We start from the raw sequence: 26975 nt of genomic DNA, 5'->3' as shown, positions 1-26975 counted from the left end.
GATGATGAGAGAAAAGCTTACATAAAGAATACATACATCAACGAAGTGGTGATGTGAATTCAAAATAACCGAATATGCGCGCACTTTATACACACAAATTGATGGCGCGAATCAAAGAGTTTCTATTGTTTTTCTCATTACTTTTTTTCAAAACGAAATGGCGATGCCCTGCATACATGCGTAAATACCGAAAAAAAATCGGAAATTATCAATAGAAAAAGTGCTACTATATTGTATAATAAACGGACATTAGTGCAAGTTTGATAAATTTTAAATTTAAATTTTATTTATTGTTTCAATTAAAATTAAAAAACAGATTCGATTCATTCACTCAAAGCATCCGATTGTCTGACATCAACATCTGTTTGATCGATAACAGATCCATTGAGATCATTCCAATCAAAACTATCATTCCAGCCACTGTTTTCAATATCCTGTATATTTAGATCATTTTTATCATCAAAAATACTTGAATCAATTTTAATTGATTGTAAATTATGCCCATCTAGATTCATATCTGAATTTATGGCATGTTCGACAGCTGATGGAACGATTTTTGTTTCCAAATGATGATTGGTAAAATTCAATACGGGTGCCATATCCATAAAAAGATTATCAATTTCTTTACTATAATGTACTTGATTGAAATCGATTTCCTTTATATCGAATGTCTGAAATTTTTCCTTCAATTTTACGGTGGAATCCATTTTTTTCGATGTGGCTTTCTTATTGATTGTATTCGATGGTTGTCCATTTTCCTCCCATACTGGCCATTCATCATGATCACTTGTATATTCTGAATCGATAGCCGTAATTGATGACGGGAATTTATTCACCACAGAATCATTATTATTCTCATTCAATGATGTTGGAATTTCACCGATAGTTTCACCACCATCAGGTGAACTACGTTCAAATATAACGGAATCTAATTTTCGATCATCATCAAAAAGACTGGATGATTTTGTACTATTACATGAATTTCTTCGTTCAGAATTGTTATCTAAAAGTTTGGCCATAGAACCGTTGGCTGCAATGGGATTTTCATCGTCACTTGCAACACCTGAGGTAAAATATCTGGTTCGATTAGAACCACCAAGTACGGTGCGAACACCAAACAGATCGATCAGTGAGGCAACTGCCCGAAATGTTAATGCAACCAGTTCCTTATCCGAATCTTTGATGCCCAATAAAATCTGTGGCAAAAGAATCTTCTTCAGACATGTTTTAGATATGTATGACCCATAATGTGGAAGATATTTAAGAAGTAGCATACGTATTTTGTAATCATGTACACAATACAGTTTGATTATATGTGGTATGATGCCATCACGAAATAATCGTTCATCAATGAATGGACTCAAAGTGATCATTTCGCCATTGGTTAATGTGTATCGATTTTCTGCATTTGATAGTCTATTAACTTCTGTTGAAGTCGATTGCTGATCAATATTGTTGTTGTGATTAGAATTTTTTTGTTGATTATTGCTTGGTAACGGTATGAGAAAATAAGGCATTACATGATTATAAACTAATCGATTTGACATTATAAATCTTGAGCTAACTATCATTGTGAATATACTGACGACCAATGATTGATCGGGAAATTGGCGTAAATTCTGGACGAGAACTTGAAGAAAATCAAATTTCTCCTTATCATTATAAGTGCTAAAATTACTGAGAAATTGTCGTAGATGAACGAATGGACAATTTTTGAACAATGGATCATCAAGAATTGTCTGTACGGTTGGTCTTTCATCCGGATTGCATTGATGGAAATTATCTATTAAAGCTTTGGCCACAAAATTATGATTTGATTTATCAGTGGCGGATAATATTTCCGCTAATTTTGGTTGTACATTTGGATTGTAGAAAAGCTCCTGTATTAATAATATGAATGAATAAACATCTCTTCGATGAATATCCGCCAATGATTGAATCAATAATGGTTTGTTTCGATCACAATTCTCTGGTGGTAATATCTGCAGTGTATTATTTTGTTCATGAAAACAAATAAGATTTCGATAGAAATCTATATCATCAGAATGTATGGTACTGCACCAATAAAGTGAGCCAAGTTTCCATAATTCATTAGGATCATTCTTCGATACATAAATAGAATCGACAGATAGATTATTCACTGAAAGGTGACAAATTTGATGCAGAAATGCTAGTGCATCACCAATATTATACAAGCCACTTAATCGAGAAAATCGATGAAATTGGTCCAATATCTGTCGTAGCGGTATTACTGACTCGGTTAGAATGTATTTTTTATTCTTATAAACACCGGCTTCATAAAATTTGACCAGATATGGATGGCGCACGTGTTTCCATTTCTGTAATAGTAAAAAAAAGTAGTAAATAAATCTGATCAATTGATCAAATGATGAATACTAACCGTAAAATCATTACAAAAATCATTATTGTTAAAAATAAAGGCACTGAATGATTGATTCTCATGTTCAGCGTCGAATAATGACCATTCTGTAGTCGTAAATCGTGGCTTACATGAAACATTGCACTTTTTCAATATACTCGTTTCGTTTCCCATTCGTTCACATAAAATTATCGAATCATTTTCATCGAAACATATGACACATGAAATTTATATTAGTTTGATGATTCCAATCAAAATGACACGCCAAATATCAACAAACAACAACATTGTTTTGATACTCATTACAGTGATACAACGTTAGATGGAGCTTGATATGAATTCATGAATTGAGCGTGGTTCAACAATTGATTGTAAAAAATGAATTTATCATACCAAATTGAACATTCATTTGATTGTAATCAAGGTGCTATCCGTAAAGTTGCACTAAATGGTAATCTTATTACATTGACTAATTAATATAAAAATAAAATTCATTTTCAATTTACATTTTCAATAAAGTTGATGGCGAATATTGTCTCACTTGTGGAAGTGATAAAACAATAAAACTATGGAATCCGCGAAAACAATTATTGTTGAAAACCTATTCTGGTCATGGTTTCGAAGTGATGGATGTTGATTGTTCTTGTGACAGTAGTCAATTAGTGTCCGGAAGTCATGATAAAACAATCATACTATGGGATGTGACAACAGGTCAACCGATGCGTCGTTTGCGTGCACATATCGCCGTCATCAATGTTGTTCGATACAATGAAGATTCAAGCCTGTTCATTTCTGGCTCATTAGATGGAACGGTAAAGATATGGGATGGAAAAAGTAATTCACGAGAACCGATTCAGGTTCTCGATGAAGCCAAAGATAGTATATCGTATTTATCCGTGACAGATCATGAAATTGCTACGGCTTCATTAGATCACCATTTAAGACGATATGATATACGTAAAGGAATCATGGAAGCCGATAATTTACATTGTATGTTCAAATGTACAATTTCCATTTTGTTTTTTCATTAAATTTAATCATCACTTTTTATTTGTTTAGCATCATTAACATATGTAAATTTTACTAACGACAGTCAATGTATGCTTGTCAGTGGTATGGGTAATCTATTGAAACTTTTGGACAAATCAAGTGGCCAAATCCTAGCATCGTAAGTAAATGACGAATACAGAATGGTAACGCGATCATCAAATTTTACCATATTTCAAATTAGTTTTGAAGGGCATGTTAATCAAAAATATCGAATCGACAATGGTTTCCTTGATAATGATTCATTAATTGTATCTGGATCGGAAGATGGAAACATTTATATTTGGTCGTTACTTGAGGTAACCGGTAATAAATTAAAAATCAATTCAGTTATTTTATTTTGAACATTCACAGGGTAAAATTGTAGCCAAATTGGAGCATTTACAAAAAGTGATACATACATTTGCCATACATCCGACCGAAATGGAATTGATTAGTGGTGCCGAAAACAAAGTCCATGTTTGGCGAATCACCAAAACAAGTTGAAGAAAAAATCATTTTCAACATTTTATTATTATTTTTCAAACAGGAATTTTTCTCAACTCAATTCGAAACCTGATCCAGAATTGATGGCATACATAAGTTTTTCTTTCATCGATTTTTTATCATGTATCTCTGGAAGCTTTAATAAATTCATACAGGTGGATGATGTGGGTAGCCGTTCAGGATCGGGACCAGCATTCTGTATGCAAAATGCTGGACATAAATCTTTGAAACCTAATAATGGCGGCCTTGAACATGATGTGACAAATTTCAAAAATTTTCGTTTATCATTTTCATCGAATTCTGTAAGAACTTCCCAGAAATTCTGTATTACTGGATGATTATAGTTGTAATTACCGGTGTACACTGTATGTGCCATAAGATCATCGAGATCAATGGGCGTCTGTGCGCCCGATATTAATATCTGTAATTCTTTCGTATCAAACATTTTGATCCAATCAAAATCGACAACATTGTAGAAACCTTTTTTGAATGCTGCACAATGACCTCGTATCTGATTGAAAAAATAAAATTAAAAAATATCGTAATAGGAAAAAATCTATTCGATTCTTACCTGTTTGTTTAGTTTATAATCAGCCATCAGATGAATATATTCAATTCGATTTTGATTTGTTACAGTTATGTTTGCACCATTCGGTTTTAAATCTTCAATTTTATTTGCACCAAAGTCAGATTGTACGGCCGTGAAATCTAGTCCTAAATCGGAAACATCACCACTGTAATTTTTCAATGATATCAGATTCTTATATAACACCGGATCCAATGAAGCCAAATGATTGATTTCAATGTCGGAATTGACGGTGAGAATTTTGGCCAAAAAGAATGGTGCAAAGGGCAATTCAATAAGCATGTGTTCATAAATGGCTTTGCCCAACAAACGGCCAATGAAATAATAATGGCTATCACTGTTATCATATAAAATTTGAGCTGATGGATTTGGATAAAGGAATCCATCTTGTGTAAGTTTGAAAAGGCCTCGATTTGGATCGAATGCCGATTTCAATGCTTCTGCTAGGAATTCACGAAAAACCCCGCCACCATCTACACCGGTCTCCTCTAATCCAAGAGCAGACACTAATTGGACTCGAATGATTTTTTTCATTGAAGGCACCAATGTTGGTGATAACTTTTCGAATGAATCTTCATACACATAATTTCGACGTATGGTCACAGTTCGTCCGTGTATGACTTCATAGAAATCAATTTCATGATTTTGTTTATCAAATATAATCAATGATTGCATTATCTTGACACGATCACAGAATGATGCGACAAATGGTAGTTCCTGTATCAACGTCACATTAATTACGTCTTTAACCGAAATCGGTGATCCATGCTGAATTATCTCATCACGATTCATGTGTTTAATTCCACGAAATTCCTGATATAAACGTCGACGTTGTTTGATAGCAATATTGAAATTTTGTGGCAAAATACTTATACAAGTTCGCTTGGAAATCCAATGATTTTCCGGACAGAATCGTTGCCTTATGTCTCGAGCATAAATATGTCGAAGTAGTCGCAATAGATTTCGTAATAATAAACTCCAACAATTGATACTGAATTCATCTTGTATAGTTTCTTCGACACCAGATCCAAACAGGTTGATCTTGTAGTTGATGATACGCCTATCTTGATAGGCTAATTCGATCAGTGAAATACCCACATCACGAAGAATCGAACACATCGAGATGATTTCGTCAAGTTTAAAAGGCAATACACTATAGTTGTACACAGAAATGGCATTATTTTCCAAACTGCCTGTATCCACATTATTTCTAAGATATTCGTTGAAAAATTCAACATCATCTAATGTTTGTAGGAAATAATTGAATAGGGCACAGAATATGGTTACATGAGGTATGAACTGTGGCCAATCGAATGATGAATTCAAAAGGCCACGCGAAAGAATATGAATATAGGTTGATGGTGTCGATTCAGCAAATGGCATGACGGTACCACTTTCGTTCAAAACAAAATTCCATAGTTTTTTGAGAAAATTTGAATTGAATGCCAACGTATGTAACATTCTAAAAAAGATGGTATGATTATGAAAAACAATATCTGAACCATTGGTATCAACTTACCTGTTGTGATGAATAGCGTTCGGATAGAAAAACAGCATAAGATGACTGATACTTGACAATGAAATCAGGGCATTCTTCATCACAGCCGTTGATGATTGCCCTTCACTATCGGCAACGGTAGTGGCCAAATGATTATCAATAAAACGGATGATTATATTACAATTTTCGGCTGTGTTTAAAAGGGAAAAAATTTGCTTCACATAAAATAAAAGCCGTTCGTCATCTGGTGTTTTGCGCCGTACAGAATCCATATAATCGGAATCTTCGTCAAAATCGTCATCATCATCGTCATTATTATCTTGGATTTCCATGCTATCAGCTATTTCGTGGCGATCAAGTGATAGGCCACGTTTGTAAATGTAATTGAAACTTGGTTTCGCACGAAAATGTGCAAATAATCTATGAGAAAATAATCGAAGTATATTCAGGTAATCTTGTATCACTTGATTAGATGCGTGATTTGGTATCATTTGATGATGTAATGGTTGTATGATCAATTTGATGGCCGAATAAAATATGATTAAATATTGTTGAATGAGTATTGATTGGGAATCAAGATTAGTGAACGCTCGAATAATGTTCTCGGTGGCCAACAATGGTGGACGACTTTGACAAATTGTTTGCAATAATTCGTTCAATAACTTGAAATCATTCAAACCGGATAGAAATTGACTAAGAAAATGTTCAATCAATAGGAATTGATTCGATTCACTAAGTTGTTGCAGTGATAATAGACGCCTAAGTAGAACATCATAAACAGTTTCAAAAAAATTATCACCAATCGATTCTATGGCACGAATTTTACACAGAATACTTTGAATATTTTTCATATAATCATTTCGAACTAGATAATCCCAGATTTGATCCATTAACGTTTGGCTCAACTTGTTTTCATTAAGATAGCATTGAAAAGTGTTTAAAATTAATTTAAATTCTTCAAGGTTACTTGGAAAATGGTCCAATAGATGAGCCAATGTGGATGAATTGTATGCGAAAACATATTTTAGCCAATGTAATCCATGTTGTCGAGATAATATCATCGTTTGATTGTTGATCAATAGTTTATTGATAAAAAGCTAAAATGAAAACAAAATAATGAATAAACATAACCGATAAATGTTACAGTGAACTAACCAATCTTTCTTTATCGATAGGATATGAATGAAATCTAACAAATCGTATGGCAAGATAATGTAGATCATCATATAACCGAAATGGTTGTTTGTTAATATCGCCATTATTATTATTATTATAAATAAAAATTTCGTCGCCCAGTTGTGATCGTTTCGAATCAAAATCAGCTCGTAAGGATTCATACTTCAAAAATTATGATTACAAAAAAAATAAACATTCGAAAAACATGAATCTATCAATTGACATACCCAATTCTTGCAGGTCAAATATTTCCTTATCTGTGATTGTAGTTTGATCGCAATCTGAGTATGTTTACGAAATTCTTCTCTTTGTTTACGTTCTTGAGCAGCCTGTTGAATGAGCTGTTCACGTTTCAGCTATATTTGATGATGATTCGATTAATCCAAGTTATGATCAATAAAATCTACTCACATTACGATTGACGCCACCTAAACTTTGTTTAGGTTTCTGACGAAAATCACCATTGAAACACGAATTTGACATGGTAGTCGAACGACTAACTTGAATTTCTTTTTATTAAATCAAAACAAACAAGAATTACAACAACAATAATATGGAAAAAACAAACACAGAACTTTGATCAAATCGGCCAATGATTTGAAAGAGAAACATGCATCGTCATGAACAACAACAACAACAACATCGAAAAAATATTCTTTTAATCAATTCATTGCTCGTAGTGACATCTGGTGAAATTTTATTCATTTTTAATTGAATCTTTATATGTACATTGTTAATTTGTTGTTCAATCCGAATCACGATTTGAATCATGATCCATGGATGATGATTTTTGGTGTCTATCATGATCCCAATGCTTAATCGATGTTGATGATACGGCCTTTTCATCACGCAATGATTTGACCAACAGGCCATGTTCTTTCATTAAACTAAGATAATATCGTTCAAGAGTATTGGCCATTTTAAAATATTCCGTATCTTCGCTGTTGAACGTACGACAATTGAAGAATACACGTTTAACATCGCAGTGAAATAGATGAACATTAACATAATAATGTCGTTTAAGGCGTTGAGACATTGTGGTCAAGTCCATTGGATATCGTATGACGTCATAATAATTGGGTGCTTCGATTTCATCAACTGGCCCAACAAATGGCCATGAAGCATCGTGTGATTTAAGTTTCCCTAATATAGATTTGAATGTTTGGTAGAGGTCTTTCGAATGATCAATGAAATCAACATCGTTTGTATCGAATTTAATATTTGTTCGATTTTTACGTTGTATAAAACTTAATGGTACGATACGATGATCGGCAGTGAATTTGTATGAAAAAGTTTTCGATTGGTTTGTCTTTTGTTTCATTTCGACCATTTTCTGTACAATTATTCGTTGCATCTGTAACACTTGGCCAAGACCATTATATGATAATCGAGGATCTAGACGACATTCCATCAATGTAGCACCATCATATTCTTTGATGAACCCTTGATAACGTTCTTTTGGTAGCGTTACATATTTGCTGAAACCTAATTTCTTGAAATATCCGATAGCATATGAGTCAGCGTATGTAAGAAAGTAAAAAATTCCTTGTGATAGATGATAATCTTTAAGATGATTCATCATTCTCGTACCATAACCTTTCACTTGTTCATCAGAACTGACGGCACAGAAAACAATTTCGGAAAAGCCTTGCGTTATGAATGGACGAAAATTGATACCACCTATAGCTCGATAACCGTTTTTAATCAATGCCAATGTCAGATGGCGAGGATCAAATACCAATCGGGTAATGTAATCTTTGCCCATTCGTGGTAATTGATAGGAGAAAACATTCTGTATGCATATGAGCCATTGTTTATAGCGTTCATCCCATTTTTTCATAAATTGATTGTTAATCAAAACAAATTGAACAGTTCCACCACTGGTTGAATCTAAACCGAATAATGAATCATGTTGAGGCGTGTGGCCAATCAAAAACGATAGCATATCGGTCAACATGTTTGTATTGACATTCGTTACGAACGATGTGTACAACAGTCGATGAAATTCCATATTTGGCCTCAAGCTTTCCAACCCATTACCAATCGATTCTATTCGTTGTAATCGGCGAAATTTTCCGACCGATTCTGTAATAATTTGATTGAAAATTCCACAAACATTGCGATATAATTCACTTTTAGGTCGTACATTTTGTAGATATTTGATTAATAATGGTCGCTTCACTTCGGATAATAAATGATCGTTGATAACCAGACGATAAGATTGATCTTCAGGATCACCAACGGGAAAAAAATACTCAACACGTTGCAAAAGTTTCAAACGGTATGGATCAAAATGTTTGGTCGTGAAAATGGCGATAACAATCTCATCATCATTCAATTTGATTAGGAAACGTTCGATCCATTCTTTTGGAAAAGTATTCGGTGTAAGAATTATTCGTTCTTGTTGTCTACAATATGGCTGCTCATTGATTCGATTATGAACAAAACAATAAAGGAATTTATCTTTATCACAGAAATTACAACTAGGCATGACTAATTCGGCACCACTATGATTGAATTCATTACCATCATCGTCCGCATCCGCTTCATCACCTTCGGATTCATCATTTTCACAGGATGAATCAATAGTGCTAGCATCCAATAATGCATGGCTGCAAGACCAGAAATTATCACAAAACGGTTTGAATCGAAGTAAACGTTCATAAAACCGATAAAATCGTTGTAGCAGAGATTTCATCAAAGAGTCACCACTACTGTTAGTTTTTTCACAATGAGCATTAATTAATTGATCTTGAATATTCACCAACAGGACATCGATGGGTGTTAGATTCGTTCTGAATATATCAGACCAGAATGGTTTGTCTTGATCAAGAAATTCACATTCAATACGTTCGAAAAAATCCTGTACAGAATAATTGTCAGTTTCCAGTGGTTTGAAATCTGGTTTCAAATAGCGAATCAATGAATGTAGAAAATCAAAACCGAATGTATCGCAAGCTAAATACAATGGAAAACTTTAAAAAATTCGTTTAGAATCGAATACAGTGAATGTGATCTACATTTACCATCGAGTGTATCGAGGAACGACACAAGCGGCAAACCAATGGGAATACTGTAGACTATATGAGGATTGATCTTTAGCCTGGGATCGATTGAATGATCGGCTCTCTGGTGGAATCAAACGGATCCGATTCAAATAGTAAACGAATCTTCGTGCCATGTGCAATACGAATTTGACATCATCCACATCCGTATCGAGTTTGTTCAACAGGTATATGAGGTAACTACTTAATGCCTGACGAATAGAGGGTTTTCGGACGAATAGATTTTTGTTGAAAATATGGATATTTTCTAGGATTTCGAGCAATGTATTTGATGAGATCACAGTTTCGGAAAAAAGGCTTAGAGTGATGGCATAATTAAGTTTTTCCATACCGGCCAACAGTATTACTCGTCCTATTCGGCCAATATTTTGGCCAAATTTTTCGTAGATAAAAGCAAGAATTTCATAATCAATAAGCGCGTTCATCATTGCATCGATTTCTTCAGATCGTCGTAAATCTAGCCGTCGTAAACCAATTTCACATTTTTCCCGCGAAATAATAGGTGATTTAGTGCCCGAAATAACAAGCTCGTCATAGGTTTTCGAAAATAAATAAATGTAAAATGGTTCCCAATTTTTTTTCTCTTCAGAAATTCGTTTCTGTACCGATGGAGAAAATGATATGGTTGAATTTTGATTGATCATTGATGGTAACATAAATGGCGCTATTTCATTCTGATCAGGTGTCTTGCGTAGATTATATGAAACAAAATCCGTAATTTTTTCCAATTTTTTATTACGATCCCAATCATTTAGTATAGCCAACCGTTTACGATTCAAATATTCGATGGCTGCATCATCCCAAAAATTTGAAATACCGCCAAAATCTTGATGGATGTTCTCAAACAAAACACCAACGGTGGGCGGAAGTTGCGCAGGATTATAACGATTTGACATTTTATCAATCAAAGTAGCTATCATACAACTCGAGGCTAATCATCATTGAATCTGATAGGAGATGATCAGACAAGAAATCATAAATAAATCAAAACAAAAACAATTGAAATCTGAAACTAAAAAAACTCTAAAATCCAATTGAAAAGTGAGCAGATCACATGTTTTACGAAAATCGGATCATCGATGGCGACATCTGGAGGAAAAATTGTGCTTTAAATTCATTGAAATTAAATATTTGCTAAGCCTCTACACATCCAAAATTCGTGACCAGTTTTCATTCATTCATTGAATCCATTAATACACCACAGGTGTATTCTTAGATGAACAGGTTGTTAATACCATCATCAGCTTCAATGTGAGTGGCCATTTTGATGGATAAATTGTTTGACAGTATGTTGTGATACAAGAAATTTTATTCATAAAACGATGCCAAATCAAAAAATGCCCATTGTCGGAATCATAATCACAGGTTCGTTTCAATCGAATTCATATCAAAACGGTATTTATTTACAACTTTTGTATTCCTGAACAACAGTGATATTGGTTCCAGCTATAAGTTTTGCTCAATATGGTTATGAACGTTGTATTGTTCCGACCACATTACGTGGTGAATGGTTTTCACGTGAAGATGGCCAAAACGTGTTGACAAGAATTTCCGAAAATGAATTCTCTGATCGTGGCTTCTGTATGGAAATGGTTGCTCATAGCTATGATAATTTTACTTTTCTGCTCAAAAAAGCCGATTGTCTTTCATGTGTTCGAATTCTGATACGAACATTGAATGTTATGGAAAAAATTGAAAGTTGGTCGTTTGAACAATTTTGTTTTGAAAATTTTATAATCAATTTTTCAATTTGTTTTTATAGCAAATTGTTTGCAAAATAATCCAAACGTAATGCCAAACTATGATTCAATGTGCAAGAATTCGTTGGATAATAATCAAGAAATGATAACCATGTTCTGTATGTTTGATCAAAATGATTGGTAAAAGTTTTCATTTGTTTTTTTTTCGTAGCAACAAATCCTTCGGGAAAAAATTGCCGTTCAAGTTTAGAAGGTGTATGGAATTTCGCCTATCAGAATCGATTCAAATTCACCGGTGAATGTATTCATGAAGAGGCAAACATTACTGCATGCCAAAAACCGGGTACACAATTTTTCAATCTAAATCAGCAATTTATCATGAATTATCGAAAATGTGTAAACATGCGAGAAACTGAAGATGCTGAGGTTCAATATAAATGTCTGGGTGATTGGTATGTGGGCAAAAATCATTTTTTTGCCGTTGTTAATTCACGTGAATCTCGAATGGAAGAAAAATATCGATGTTTCGTAAGTGACATTTGCTTGTAGTTTGTATAAAAATTTTCATTTAATCACTATATTTGTAACCAAATAGCTATCTAATCGAGATGATGATCAATTTCTATCGGTATCGATTACAGCCGAATGTAATACGTTAAAATCACCACAAGAAGGACCCGAACGTTTACGTTTATTTCCTGTACGAGCGGAATTAGTACAGGCTAAATGTACATTACCACAAAATTTTAGCGGCATTTGGGTTAATACCGCCAATTTTGATGCCGAAGTTACCATCAATTCGACAACAATGGTTGAAAAATGGCGTCCAGATACGGGCCGTATTAAGCAGGAAATATTTATTTGCCAAGAACAACGGGGTTCACGTTTTGTAATGGCAAGATTAGGCGTTAATGGATGTCAAAAAGATTATGTCTGTTTTGAATTTCTACCTCGTCACCACAATGTAATACGATATCGTAAAGGTCAGGCAATGATTATGGATCGATTTTCAACCGTTTGTGCTTGGACAATGTTCAATTCAGAAGAACAATGGAAATATGACATATTGATTGCCAAGAATCCTGTTTCAATTGAATGTCCTATAGCGGGAAAATTCCGCTTTAAACAAACGGGTGATATTCTTTTCGAAACTCGTATTCGGGGTGGTGTCACTCAATTTCCTCGGCCAAACGTTTACTGTAAAGCAAATATTTCGGATTTTTCCGTTTGTGATAGTGATCAGAAGATTCTCAAAATAGATGCCGATTATTGTTTATCGGTAGATCAATTCGGATTACCGGTCGACATTTATAGTCAACCAGATTATCAGATGCAATGTATCGCTTATTGGAAGGAGAATCTTAAATCCTATCTGATTACATATGATAGTTTGGATGCATATAGCCGTTATCGTTGTTGGGTATATCAACGAGCCGATTTAAATGTCATTCTGATGTCAATGTCTGTGGGCGCATTCTGTCATATTCGCCAAGACGTACGAAGTGGACATGCAGTGGAAGGTGCACAAGTTGCTTTGGAAATGACTGAATATGAACGTGAACGTAAGTGAATTAATGGCTAACTTATTAAACGATTCAGTCACAAATAATCATTTTATTTCATTCATTCATATAGACGATGATTGTCCATTGTATTTCGATGATGGTTCGAATCCATATAAAAGTGCACAGGATCATGTAACCATTTTACGACCAATGGCAACAAATTCAATTCGTTCATTCCTTAATCATCATCATCATCATATTTGGTTGCAAACATTTTTATTTATCTCATCATTTCTTATATAATAATTGATTCAATCTGTAAGTTATGAATTACATCATATAAATCATCTGAAATAATAACAAACAAATTATTTGAAAAGAAAAAAAAATAAATCTAAACAATCATGAATTACACACACACACAATCACTTAGATATGTTTGATGACAAATGTGAGAGAGAGAGAGAGAATTATTTAAATTTCACGAAATAAAATAAATCAAACATCAATAACAATGGCAATGTTATATAGGTGAATATTTATATCAGACAAAAACACAAACAATGAATACAATATGCGTGTGTGTATGTGTCTCGTTACCTATTGATGGATAATAGTTGAATATTGCTTCATAATATGGTGTGACTAGTAGTAAATAGTTCAAATTATCAATTACCACGTGGAGGAATTGTTGGTGGTGGTGGCCGTCGTGATGGAATTGGAGGTGCGATCGGTGCCGGTATCGATGGTGGTGGTGGTGGTGGCGGATTCGTTGATGGAGGTGGACAAATCGGTGCAGGTATATTAGGCATAGCCGTTTCGTTATAATTTAAGCCATAATCATTATCATCATCGTTTTCGACATCATTTTCATCGTAATCATTGTGATTTACATTATTTTGTATTAATGATGAAAGCGGTGGCGGTGGTGGAACCACTGGAGGTGGTCGTGAAAGAGGTTGTTGTAGTTGACTAACAATAGAAGCGGATGAAGCTCTTTGGACCGATGGAGGTTTTTCATTTGTGGACTTATGATCATTGTTGCATGTTGTTAAGATATCATCAATACTTTGTTTGTCTTTGTTCGAAGATTTCTTTGGTGGAGGTGGTGCTGGCCGTACTGGTGCCAATTTCTTTTCCTCTTTTCCTTCCAGACTTGATTGTTTTGGTGGTGGTGGACGTAATGGGTGTGAATGATAATTTGTCGTTGAAGTATTGATGATCGGCTCAATAATTGGTTCAACATCGGGACTATCTGGACTAATTACTTTTGGTACATCATAATCATACATTTCATCAATGTCACATTTGACACTATTTTCCGTTAATGGTATGGTATTACAGACACCATAATTGATTTGTTCTTCGGTCAATTCAATCCAATTCGGTGTTTTATATGATGCCTGAAATTTCCTGTCCAAAACATTGAATGTTCCCATCTGTACTAATTGCATAGCTTTGCCACCATCTTTAAATGTGACTCGCATATGATCATCACCGAATCCAGCCAATATAATCGGCCCGATTTGTTCATTGATTTTTTTCACCAATTCTTCAATGTACATTGTTTCAAATGATTTCGATGGATCTGTTACATCGATTTCTTTGATGATGACAGTAGCATCTGTAGGACCTGTTTTGGCAATTACATCACAGAATACATCAGATAATCTAGTTGGGTCAACATGCAAAATTTCGATTTTATATTCTCCAATCACTGGACGATGATCAGATGTTTTCAATTCAGCACGGCCATAGAAAACAATCTCTCCATAATCAAGTTTATTGGCTTCTTTTTCATCTAATCGTGTCGGTTGTAATTTTCTGAATAAAACACGATCAGTCCATGCAGGAATTCGTGATTTTTCACTAGTATCATAATCATCGCTGTTCACGTCGTATTTATAGGTTGGCGCGAAATTAATCCGACCTTCAAGATAATTGCGAAACACATTGCCATCTTTTTGCTGACAGGTTAATTGATCTTTTTCCAACAAAAGATCCCATTTCTGTTCCATGATCATTTGTTTACAGTCATCAATTGGCATATCGATACGATAGTTGAAATCACCACACCAGAAAATAAAATCATGTGAATAAAGATTTTTTCCAATTGAATTGAACATTTTTCTTGATATTTCTTTGAAATCAGAATTCCGTTCGTTCACTTGACTTTGGCCAGCAGCAAAATGTGAACATATGAAACATAAACTTGAGTTGTAAAGACGAAGACGAATGCCAACACCACCTTTGTTACCGGCAGCACCACCGAGACCCGTTTTTACCGAATCGGTCGATACATCATGTATAAATCTGGCATATTTAGGTTTAACGAATAGAAACAGACAAACGCCCACCAACTGGACACAGGTAACCAAGACGTATGTTTCATTACGAGATAAAGTTTTTTCCAATTCAGTTAGCCATTCTTTTTGATTGGTTGTGCTTGTTGCAACAATGTTTTGTGCACTAAGATCGACAATCTCTTCAAAACCAATGGCAAATAAATCGGGTGAATCAGTTTTCAATGAACTCAACGAATCATCTAATGACAAGTCCAGTATGTTCACTTGATTTACTCGTTGACTTTTTCGATTATAATCAAGAAGCCAATCAGAAAGTGGATCACTTTTCTTATAGATGATACTGTTGAAGTGTTTTCCACCATTAACGTTCCATGTGCCAACAGCCACACGAATTTCTGATACAGTCGTAAATTCGAAATGTCGATCACATATAGACATTAATATTCTCGAAGGCAAATGAAGATAATGATTGGGCAACAGAGATCGAAATTTTTCCATAAAATCCGCACTGGATGATTTACCCGTCAATAGCATATCGAATGCTTCCTGTTTACTTGTGTCCAACAGATTGTTCTGAATGGTACGAGCAACGGATAGAGTTCCATCGCGAATTTTTGATTTTCCCTCCAAAGCACCGGTACCAGCATAGATACGACTAATTTGATCACCGTTCGCTTGCCACATATTTTTATATACTTCAAAAAATCGGCTTACGATCGTTGATTTTTCATCCAACTGTAATACATTGAGCTGTTGTTTTAGCATCTAATCACCAGAAATCATGGTTAGCGAAATGAATGACATGACACAATAAAAAAAAATTACCTCAAGACCAAGAAACGTTTGAACGCGATTCGTACGATCCAGACAATCAATACAATTGATACGAAACGCACCAGATTGATACATTTTTTCTCCATCACTACCAAGCGAATAATAGAATCCAAATTCATCGAAATATTTTTTAATACGATCTTTAAGCATTAAAACCAGATTTTCTTCGCGACCACGAGAACAATAATGATGATAATCGAAAGCGATATATGGTATATCATCACGAAAACGTGATGATTTATGATGAGCCTTGTACATTGATCCTATTGTGAATTCGCCTTCTTTGTTGCCGACCAGATTGATGATAACCTGTTTCCCATACAGATATTGTACCATAGCCAAATGACGTTCAAATGCTGGATGTGAGATTTCATTCCCACGCGATACACGTAATTTATGTGTTCCAACTTGTACGCCCGTCTGTTCCCAAAACAATGGAATCGAACCACGAACAAGTAGATAAGATGCAACATGATTATTGTCAAGAAAAATCACTTGTTCAGTTTCGACAAAATTGGCAACATGACCATAATCGTTAGTTCCGCGTACATTAAATCTTGTACCTGCACGTTCACAGCTTAATCGTGATATAAGACAAGCTTTGGCTTGTTGATGTCCAACATATACAGTGTTGATACCAACACTACCACACATAGCTTTCAATAGCCATTTATCCGTATTCACATTGAATGATTTCAAATATGGATAAAACATTCGATTCCAGAAAAATCGATTATCCGTTTCATTCATCCGTTCAGAACGTTGACAACAAATGGTCAAATCGAATTTGTTCGATAATTTTTGTTGTTGTTGATTAGGTGATGACCATGAAAAATAGAATGTTTGTGCATTTAGAATCTTACGTATGTCTTGAATTCGATCTAAATCGGCTTGTTGAGCATGTAATGGAATGAATGTTGTTTCAGTAATGCAAAATATTTCGGCATTTTGAATTTTTCCAATAGAAACACAACTTGACACACAGACTAAATAGAGATAATTTTGATCACCAACACTTAGGTTAAGTACACCAAGACAACCATAAACATCGACCAGAATATGATACAATGGTTTTACGGCCTCATTTTCATGGGCAGCTGTTTATCAAAAAAAAAAAAAAAAATTTTCAATAAAATGTTTATTCAATTACAAACCACAATAATTTACCAAGAATACCGATGGCACCGGATTCAAACAGTAACGTTTCTGAACGATCATTTTTATTCTCCAAAAGTACGGAATAAACATTATTCTTATCGGTCTTGTGATAGATACGGAAAAGTTTACCAAGAACCATCCTAATTCACCGTTCTAATACTCAAAAATACAGCATCAACAATGTCGATCCCATCCAAAATTTTGTTCAATTTATCTGGTTTTAGGATTCTATTCAAAAAATGAAAAATAGATAAATGAAAACATGAAAAATTCAACGAGTATCTCTATGAATTTGTTTGTTTATGGATGGTGATTTCATTTGTCCAGGGTATCCTCTACAACTATCACTCTACATGTCTATGTATCTAGTTCCTGGATCATGCGCCAACATTTATTTTGATGCGATTCACAACCAAATTATTGAACATGCATGAATAATTATCATGGGTTAAATTTGATTTATATGATTATATCAAAAGACTAGGAAGAGTTTTTGATGAAAAACTCCCATCCAGAAATTTAGAAAAAAAATAAACCAAACAAAACATGAAAAATTTTGTTTTTCTCACCAACTAAATCATTGATTATGAACGGAATGAATGAAATACATACTTTCAAGTGGATTTTATTTATGTTCCAGAAACAATATGATGACTTGACGAAAGATGTTTTCAATTCAAATCAATGGATCCAATATGAATAGCTCACAGGCAAATATATATGATGATGGCAATAATAAACTGTTTTGAGATTATCTTTAATTCATTTGATGAAAGACATGTTTTCTAATGCCATATAACACCGATCTCGTTTAATTCAATTTGATGATGATTTTCTCCTTGGCAATAAATACATTGGTTGATTACAGCATATAAAATTTAAACAAACACAAACAATCCACTCATATCGACCAAGAAAGCGATCGAGTTCAATCGATAGAGGGCATTATCAGTATATATTCATGTTGGATCTGGATGCTGGCCAGCTGATGGATCCTTGATCATCAAATATTTTTTTAATGTTAACTAAATGTGTTTTCTGTTTGTTAATCATTCAATTAATCATCAATGATAATGTCGGACGATTTCGATATAAGACGTTTTGAAATTATACCACTATTGGACGATATCAAGATCAACGAAAAAGTTTCCATACAGGTTAGTTGATGACAGAGAAACGCCGCCGGTCTTTTTTTTCCGTTGTTGTTGAGACATTTAATTTTCTATAAAAATTTAATTTTCCCCAAACAAATCTGATAGATCACATGTATTGAAGTTGACAATCATGATGTATATCTTGGCACAATCGATTCATTTATTCTGTTTTATCCGAAACTACTTTCATTGAAAACCTGTCCAACATTATTAAGGGCAAATCCATTGTATAAATATTTAGGTTTGAAAAAATCCATTTCCAAATTGAAAGTACTGGCCGTATTGAATCGTCTTCTATGTCACTGTGATAATACGTTAATCATGAGCAATTTGGAAAATCTTGAAATGATTTCAAATTTTCGAATACGCAATGTTTTCGCATATTGTTTGAATGAAAATCCTATTACCATGGATCCATTTCAGGTAGAAATCTGTATGGCCAAACGTAAATCATTCACCATTGGATTACTTCATTCAGATAAAATGAACATTATGAAAGAGATAAATGTTTCTGAACAACCATTATTGATGGCCATGGATGGCCATTTTATCTGTATGGCATCGGCTAGCAATTATTTTATGATCAATTGGGAGACCGGATCTTCACAACTGTTATGCAGTAATCCTGGTGAAACATATGTAATGCCTATTTGTAAATACATTTCTCGCAATGAATTCCTAATCGATGGACCATCACATCTAGGTGTTTTCATTAAAACTTCAGGAATTTCCGAACGTCCACCGATCAACTGGGGACCAAATGTTTCTCAGATTGCGTATTCGTATCCATATATTCTATGTTTGAAATCAAATTCAATTTCGATAATCAGTGTGATTGATCAAAAAGTTAAGGATGAATTTCTTTTTGAAAATGGTGTACATATTGATAATTTTGATGGCAAAATTGTTGTCGCTACCAAAGAACGTCTATTTTCACTGTATCGTATTTCCTGGCAAGAACAATTTAATTCATTACTATTGAATGAAAAATCACAGGAAGCTGTAGATCTATTTCATAATCTATATGAAACAGGTATGATGACCGATCAGGAATTTCAACAATGTGAATCGATAAAATTTCGTGCAGGACTTATTGAATTGAAGAAACAAAATTTCGATCTAGCCAAACGATTTCTATTCGAATGTCATTGTGAAGTGGAACGAATTTTCAAATTGAATCAAAATTTAATGGAAAAATTGAAAATAATTGCAACACCCGAAGATGATAATGTGCAATTGTTGATGGATAAAATCATACATGAACTAGACACGAGTATTATCAATAGGTTTCTTTTGGATTACATGAACGATTTGATTTCCAGCACCGATTATATTGATCAAGTGAATTTCAAGCTAGTCAAAACGGCTCAATTGTTTTTGTATTTCGAAGACATTGAATGCTATTCAAATTCAATCAAAAAATTCTTTGATAGCCAAAATGATTATTATTACGAATTAATTGAAAAATATCTAAACGATAAACATTACCATTATCATATGGCATTGTATTATGCATCAAGAGGTCAGATGGAAAAATCCATAGAATTATTGAAAAAATTGGAAAAGAAATCCATTCAAGATGAACCATTATCCTGGCCTTTGTGAATTGATTCGTTTGTTAACCGAATGTGGTAATGCACAATTAATAATGAATAATGTGGAATTTATTCTAGAACAAGATCAACATCAAGGAGCACAGATTTTAATAGCCAATACTTTGGTGGAAAATGATAAATTTCCCTGTGCTTAATCCTGAATTTGTTGTTCGAATTCTTCATCAACATCGACAGGCTTTAATCATTTATCTAGAACATTTGATTGATCAAATGCAATTGACCAATGTACAAGTTCATACTACATTAATTATAATCTACATTGAAATTCTATCACTGCAACAAGAGAATGAGGAACAACAATCTAGATTATTTGAAGAAACGAGAGAAAAATTACGACAACTACTAATGAAATCTGATTATTATGATCAGAAGATTGTGTTGAAAAATTTAATCGCAAACAATTTAGACTACGAAATGGCAACATTATATGGAAAAATGGGTGAACATCGTAAAGCATTCGAAATCTATCTGAATGATCATCATCTTGATTATAATCAGGCTTTTAAACATTGTGTTTATTATGGTCGTCGACGACAACAACCAACATCATCGTTATCACCTGAAGATGATCGATCTCAAATCTATCAGCAATTATTATCGATCTATTTGGATTTATATCGAAAGTAAGTACGACTGTACCTTTTGTTCTTTTGTGTGATTGATTGGAAATTTAATTGATTTTTGTATTTCATTTTTGATTGCCAAACTTGATTATTGTCTTTACCTTCAACATATTGATAAGCAATATTTTTTTTTGTCATTGAAATTCAACAACTATTAGCTCACAGATGATTAGGCTTTGATTTTTCGTTTTGTTTTTAATTTTCGTGCCAGCCAATTAATTTATCGAATCAGAAGGAAAAAATGTTTTTTGATTTGTTGACTTTTTTTCTGATTAAATTTCATGAAATTCAATTTAATTATTGTTGATTTTTCTACACAATGCAATAGGAATGGTCCGGAAGTGATGAAGCCATTGTCTGAATATCTTAACCATTCAGAATGTAGATTCGATTTGATCAAAACCTTGACCGTATTGCCAGAAGATTGGCCAATCAAATTAATACATAGGCATCTATCCAATCATTTGAATCGTTTATTCAATTCAAAATTTCAATCATCATTTGGACATGTTTTGGCACTTTCAATGGCCGAACGTCAGCGTCAAACAAAACAACGATTAATTAATCAGTCGATCCGGATTGATCGTAACAGGTTTGTCCTACTTAATATTACATTGCTTAGATACTTACTTCATCATTATTTTCCTTTTCTCTGATAATCCGATCAACTTTTACATTGCAATTTCCGTTTCATTTTAAATCGTGTTCAACATATTTTTATTAACTTTTTTTCTTTTTTTCTTTTTTATTTTCTCATCATCATCATCATCATAAATTTGGATATATGAACACAAACGGACGTGTGTCTAACATATGTTGGCAACAAACAAACATTCGATACGAATCTGATCAGTGTGTGTTTTCTATGCCATACAAAATTATTGGATTCAAAATTTGTCTGGATACCATCAAATCGATCGATTGTACATGATTTCTGTTATTATGGCCGTATACTGCATCATAATGATGATGTCGTTACTGGTAATAATAATAATAACAATAATGACGCCTTTGATCAATGACAAACGAAAAATCAAAAATTGATCGAAAAAATTAGATTCCTATCCCCGATAAATTGATTGGATAGTGATTGGTGGTGCCAGCCAACAGCACTTGTAATTTGCCCATAAGAAAAATCATAGAACGACCCAATTTGGATCAATCAATTTTTGTTTGAAATTTTAAAACGTTTTTTTCAATCATTGTAAATGATCGATATTATTTTTGATTGTGATTGTGTTTATGGATAACATTAAACTGGAGAAAAAATTCAAAACTCAAAACCATTTTTGATATTTATTTGTTTTTATTTTTGACAGGTAAAAATTGATTATCAAGTAGTAAAAAATGATTTACATTCGCTAAACATCTGCTTTTTTTTGTCATATTACTTGATGATACAATGTGGATGTGAAACATGTGATATTTTGTTCGAGATGTGTGAGATTAAATCTATGCAATCTATGGTTTAGTATATGGCGCGTCATTTACAATTATTTCTCGTTTGGTAGTGGTTGATTATTGGATTATAGGTAGCTGTTGTTCAATTATCATCATCATCATCATCATCATCAGCGCCTATTAATTATATATATGTGCATGCAACAAGTGTGTGTGTATGTGTCGGTTTGTTTTCATTTTCATTTTGTTGTTGTTACCAACCATCATCGTCATCATTATTGACAGAGATAAAAAGAGAAAATTTTTGGATTATTTGGTAAAAGTGACTTTCCAATTCACCATCATCATCATCATCAAATATCATATATATAGCCGGATTTATCTGCAGATGGAAAAAAAAGAGAAAAAATTTTTATTTTCTATCCATCCTCCAAACATAATATAATCACCTTCGATGTATAATGTTATACATCATCGCATCATCGCCATCCATTCGACCATTCTCTTTATTGACGTCGTAACGTAAAGATAGTTTTTGACATCGAACAATAAAACCAAACCAAACCAAAAAAAAAACTCATCACAACCAACAATCGAAATTAACGTTTTGCATGGATGCATTGATCGGTGGTTTTTCGTTTCTCAGAATACATTTATGTTTTTGGTGGCTGTAACTAAAATAACAAAAAAAAAACGATTCATTCAGCAACTCTCTCATCAACAACAACAACAACAACAACGACGACGACAACAACAACAACGAAAAGCTCTTCTTGTTAATTCATATAGTTGTTTGATTGTTGGCATTTGATTCGGTTTGATGGTGATGGTGTGATAGTTTGTTCAAGTAAACATTTTTTCCACCAGCAACAATTGTATGTTTTTTTTTGTGTGCCCTGTCCAGTCCAGTCCAGTGGCAAACTTATCGTCTTTCTTCTTTTGGCCAACTAACACGATTCGACTCGCAAAAATTTTACGCTTTGTTCTGAGTATGCATGCTGAGTAAGCTGAGCCCTTGTTGACTTTTTTTTTAATTTTGTTTTACCATTTTCGTTTTTTTTTTGTGTCCGGTGATTGAAACTACCACTTGCTTGTGCTTCTGTTTATCTTTTTTTGTTTTGTTTTTTCATCCTGTGCACGTTTTGTTTTGCTTTTGGGGAATTTTTAGTTTATAGTGGGTTTTTTTATTTTTCAAGATTCAGTATTCAGTCAAGATAAACAAATCATTCAAACAAAAATGTCAACCATACCGAATGATGCACCGTGTCCACGTTTATGTCATCTGATTAAATGGCCAGATTTCAATGGATATGGTTTTAATCTGCATGCAGAGAAAACCAAACAAGGTCAATATATTGGTAAAGTCGATGATGATTCTCCAGCCCTGTTGGCTGGTCTACGTGAAGGTGATAAAATAATTGAAGTGAATTTTGTCAATATTTGTAATGAAAATCATCGACAAGTTGTTGAACGTATTAAATCCATTACAAATGAAACACGATTATTGGTCATCGATGATTATGGTGACCGTTGGTATCGTGAACGTAAAATGGTCATAAAATCTACACAACCAAATGTTGTTTGTTATCGTACACCAGTACCAAGGCCAGATCCGGGTACATTGCCATTACCGTTACCATCACAGGATCCAATGATACAACATCGTACAACATTAATGAATAATAATCTTATTAGTAATAATAAATCTGTTGATCATCCAGAACAGCAGGTAAGCTTGTTTTAAAAATTTTACATCCATCCATACATATTATTAATTAAATTGGCCTAATTTTTTCACAAAATTAATCAATTAATCGAGTGATCGATTGATTGATTGATTGATTGACATTTAGAAACAATCGACAATATACTCAATGTCATTAATGACACATTTATATTGTTATTATTAGCAATATAGAATTGTGTAGGCAGCAAAAAAAACCACGTTGCATTAGGTGATGCGGCATAATAATCATTAAGAGATATTTCATCCTTTTGAGCCATGATGGGCGTTGTTTCTCAATTTATCTCACTGCTCATTTAGCATCATTAACTTTGAGCATCCCACTATCATCATAACAATAGATCAGACAATAGACAATCCCATCACTATAGAAAATGAATCGAGTTTTTTTTTTGTTGTTGTTTTTTTTGAATTTGAATTTCTTTGACAATGATTTATCATCATCATTCTTCCATTATAATTTGAGTTTTTTTTAGAGAATGGGATAATAACGTGTTGGTGTAGGATTTTGTTTTTCTTTTTTTAAATTTGAATATTTTTGTCAAAAAAAAAAAAAAAAAAAATTCTATCGAATCATCCATTACATTAGCTGACTAATTGTATATGGTTATGTTGACGGATTCATAGATTATAATGTAATGACAAATCAAAGGGAAAACATTTTGTATAAGCGGAACATTTCCTTAATTTGCACAAAAAAAAATCTTATCAATAAGTTCAAGGTTTACCAATTTATCACCTTTTTAATCATTATGATGATGATGATTATCTGCTTATTTGTATCAGATGATAAATCTGTTTATTTGTTAGTCATTTACTATATTTTCATTTTAATGATGATGATGATAATAATTTTGTTGTCATAAAATTTAATTTTTTTCCATTTTTGATTATTGTCATTATTGTCTAGCCATGGATTTTTTTGTTTTGTTTCGTGACATTTGTTGAGGGATTATCATATTGTTTTGTTGATTTCGAAATGTTTTAACCTGGTTTATCTGATCATCATCGTGATGATGGCTTATGGTGTATTTAACATATCTATATGGAGCACCTTGATTAATTAAACTATTTTTTTTTTTTTTTTCTATTGTTTTATGTTTTTTTTTATTCGACATCATCGCCCACAACGACCACGACGACGACTACAACAAAACAACAATTGAATATGTAATGATAAATAGACGGATAAAAATGAATTGAATCGCCGTAAATCATCATCATCATCATCGTCAACATCGACAACATCGTTATCGAAAAAACAAAATAATAATGCGGGCTGTAATCAACAAAATGATGGTGATATTAAAAGTAACGGAACTATTGCTACGAGTAATGGAAAAAATAACGGTACAATTGATAGTCGTACTGCAAGTATTACATCGTCATCATCATCCGATTCATCATCATCATCATCAAATTCCAACCACAACAACAACAACAACAAAAACCGAAACAGTGTAACGGATTCGCCCATTTCAAATCGTTCACATTCGAATAATTCTGAATCAAATTTTAATAATAATAATAACAATAACAATAACAATGAAATTATTGCTGAAGAGAAAAAATTATCCAATGGAACATCGACGACGACGACGATAACGACGGCAACAACACCTCAACGTATTGTATCCAATCAAAATGGTGAATTAAATCTAAATATGACGGCAGCCGAAATGCGTCAGTTGATTGCTCAACGTAAAAAACAGGATGTAAAAAGCACACAAATTGATTTAAGAAAAAAATATGAAATTATACAACAAATGTGAACGGGATTTTCTATTTTACTCTTCATTCATTCATCCATTCATTTATCCAATCAATGACTAAACATGGCCTTTTCTTTATATTGAATACATACACACATCATCATCTATACGTAATATAGACACAGGTAGACATTTTTTGTTCGGTGACAAAGACTGAACAACAACAATGACAGAATGAAAAATATGTATTTGTTACAGTCACCTTGTTTTTATTATTTTTGCTTTTGTTGGTTTTTATTTTTCTCAATACTACATTCCACATTTGACTGATGACATTGATAAGTGAATGACAATGCTGAATGGCACACTACAAAATGTTTTCGTCTCTCTCTCTCTCTCTTTCTCGCTCCATTACAAAAGGTGCCATCATCATCATCATAATTTTATCCAAAATCAAATCAAACAAACAAACTGATTTATCGAGCACAAGGACTTTAATTACTGTGTGAACATTTACTACACTAAAATCGATCATAAAATTCATAATCATTCCATTTACGAATATAAATTGTCAGATCATCATCATGTTCAATTTAACAATGTTTGGATAGATTAAAAACGTCATCTAATACAAAGAAAAAAAAATCTGCAGAATTTTCCAAATAATTTTAATTTGTTTTCCTAATTTCAAATGTTCAAATGTTGTTTGAAAAAAAACATTCCCTTCTAATTTATGATTATATTTTTTTTAATCCGGCAAAAATTATTTATAAATTAATAAATTTGATTTTATTTTCAAAAACTCATAAAATTTAATTTTTTTTTTCAAATAAAATTCGAACCGCCACATTTCGATCCGTCATTTTTGTACGGTCTAGTTTTAGATATATGTTCGAAAAAATATGTCATGTGGTTGGCCTGTTGTTTGGTGTGCCTCTACCACACACACACACAAACATCAAATATTCATTGTGTGTGTGTTTG

General features: G+C 33.2%; 8 protein-coding genes across 14 annotated transcripts; 4 read left to right on the top strand and 4 right to left on the bottom strand.

The window, feature by feature from the left end:
* Positions 1-264: 264 nt before the first annotated feature.
* LOC124495684 (protein-associating with the carboxyl-terminal domain of ezrin) lies at positions 265-2722 on the bottom strand. Its single transcript, XM_047059104.2, has 2 exons — positions 2402-2722; positions 265-2339 (listed from the first exon to the last, which is right to left on the bottom strand). Exons 1-2 carry the CDS (start codon positions 2552-2554, stop codon positions 324-326), a joined length of 2169 nt encoding a protein of 722 aa, XP_046915060.2. The 5' UTR covers positions 2555-2722; the 3' UTR covers positions 265-323.
* On the top strand, positions 2697-3921 carry LOC124495691 (WD repeat domain-containing protein 83). Its single transcript, XM_047059120.2, has 5 exons — positions 2697-2831; positions 2900-3370; positions 3440-3548; positions 3612-3726; positions 3782-3921. The coding sequence occupies exons 1-5, from the start codon at positions 2759-2761 to the stop codon at positions 3911-3913; spliced, it is 900 nt and encodes a 299-aa protein (XP_046915076.2). The 5' UTR covers positions 2697-2758; the 3' UTR covers positions 3914-3921.
* On the bottom strand, positions 3395-7802 carry LOC124495681 (ubiquitin-protein ligase E3C). 2 transcript variants are annotated; one of them, XR_012832390.1, is made up of 7 exons: positions 7585-7802; positions 7401-7529; positions 7153-7335; positions 6019-7094; positions 4485-5961; positions 3829-4424; positions 3395-3720 (listed from the first exon to the last, which is right to left on the bottom strand). XR_012832390.1 is itself a non-coding variant. In XM_047059100.2 (6 exons), the coding sequence occupies exons 1-6, from the start codon at positions 7654-7656 to the stop codon at positions 3966-3968; spliced, it is 3396 nt and encodes a 1131-aa protein (XP_046915056.1). In that variant the 5' UTR covers positions 7657-7802; the 3' UTR covers positions 3745-3965. The 2 variants fall into 2 exon arrangements, 1 of the variants encoding a protein (XP_046915056.1); XM_047059100.2 differs by lacking the exon at positions 3395-3720 and having other exon boundaries at positions 3745-4424.
* A 13-nt stretch (positions 7803-7815) lies between these two features.
* On the bottom strand, positions 7816-11316 carry LOC124495682 (uncharacterized). Its single transcript, XM_047059101.2, has 2 exons — positions 10200-11316; positions 7816-10148 (listed from the first exon to the last, which is right to left on the bottom strand). The coding sequence occupies exons 1-2, from the start codon at positions 11156-11158 to the stop codon at positions 7919-7921; spliced, it is 3189 nt and encodes a 1062-aa protein (XP_046915057.2). The 5' UTR covers positions 11159-11316; the 3' UTR covers positions 7816-7918.
* A 41-nt stretch (positions 11317-11357) lies between these two features.
* udt (protein undicht) lies at positions 11358-14042 on the top strand. The gene is made up of 6 exons (XM_047059105.2): positions 11358-11603; positions 11670-11936; positions 12001-12096; positions 12150-12466; positions 12534-13500; positions 13574-14042. Exons 1-6 carry the CDS (start codon positions 11561-11563, stop codon positions 13744-13746), a joined length of 1863 nt encoding a protein of 620 aa, XP_046915061.2. The 5' UTR covers positions 11358-11560; the 3' UTR covers positions 13747-14042.
* Synj (synaptojanin) lies at positions 13703-18680 on the bottom strand. Its single transcript, XM_047059099.2, has 4 exons — positions 18354-18680; positions 17751-17969; positions 16575-17680; positions 13703-16514 (listed from the first exon to the last, which is right to left on the bottom strand). The coding sequence occupies exons 2-4, from the start codon at positions 17878-17880 to the stop codon at positions 14112-14114; spliced, it is 3639 nt and encodes a 1212-aa protein (XP_046915055.2). The 5' UTR covers positions 17881-17969; positions 18354-18680; the 3' UTR covers positions 13703-14111.
* A 37-nt stretch (positions 18681-18717) lies between these two features.
* LOC124495683 (transforming growth factor-beta receptor-associated protein 1) lies at positions 18718-22417 on the top strand. Its single transcript, XM_047059102.2, is given in 6 exon segments — positions 18718-18898; positions 19001-20476; positions 20478-20642; positions 20644-21134; positions 21463-21726; positions 21988-22417. Coding segments are annotated over 6 exon segments (2655 nt in total). The 5' UTR covers positions 18718-18808; the 3' UTR covers positions 22157-22417.
* Positions 22418-22811: 394 nt separating this feature from the next.
* LOC124495654 (uncharacterized) lies at positions 22812-26793 on the top strand. Of its 6 annotated transcripts, none has more exons than XM_075733757.1 (3): positions 22812-23382; positions 23732-24264; positions 25464-26793. In XM_075733757.1, exons 2-3 carry the CDS (start codon positions 23773-23775, stop codon positions 26049-26051), a joined length of 1080 nt encoding a protein of 359 aa, XP_075589872.1. In that variant the 5' UTR covers positions 22812-23382; positions 23732-23772; the 3' UTR covers positions 26052-26793. The 6 variants fall into 6 exon arrangements, with proteins under 6 accessions (XP_075589872.1, XP_075589868.1, XP_075589870.1 ...); XM_075733753.1 differs by having other exon boundaries at positions 22904-23410; XM_075733755.1 differs by having other exon boundaries at positions 22929-23382; positions 23704-24264.
* Positions 26794-26975: the final 182 nt, after the last annotated feature.

Source organism: Dermatophagoides farinae, chromosome 8, assembly GCF_024713945.1.
Source record: "Dermatophagoides farinae isolate YC_2012a chromosome 8, ASM2471394v1, whole genome shotgun sequence".
Lineage (NCBI taxonomy): Eukaryota > Metazoa > Arthropoda > Arachnida > Sarcoptiformes > Pyroglyphidae > Dermatophagoides > Dermatophagoides farinae.
This window is presented reverse-complemented; position numbering and strand designations above follow the sequence as displayed.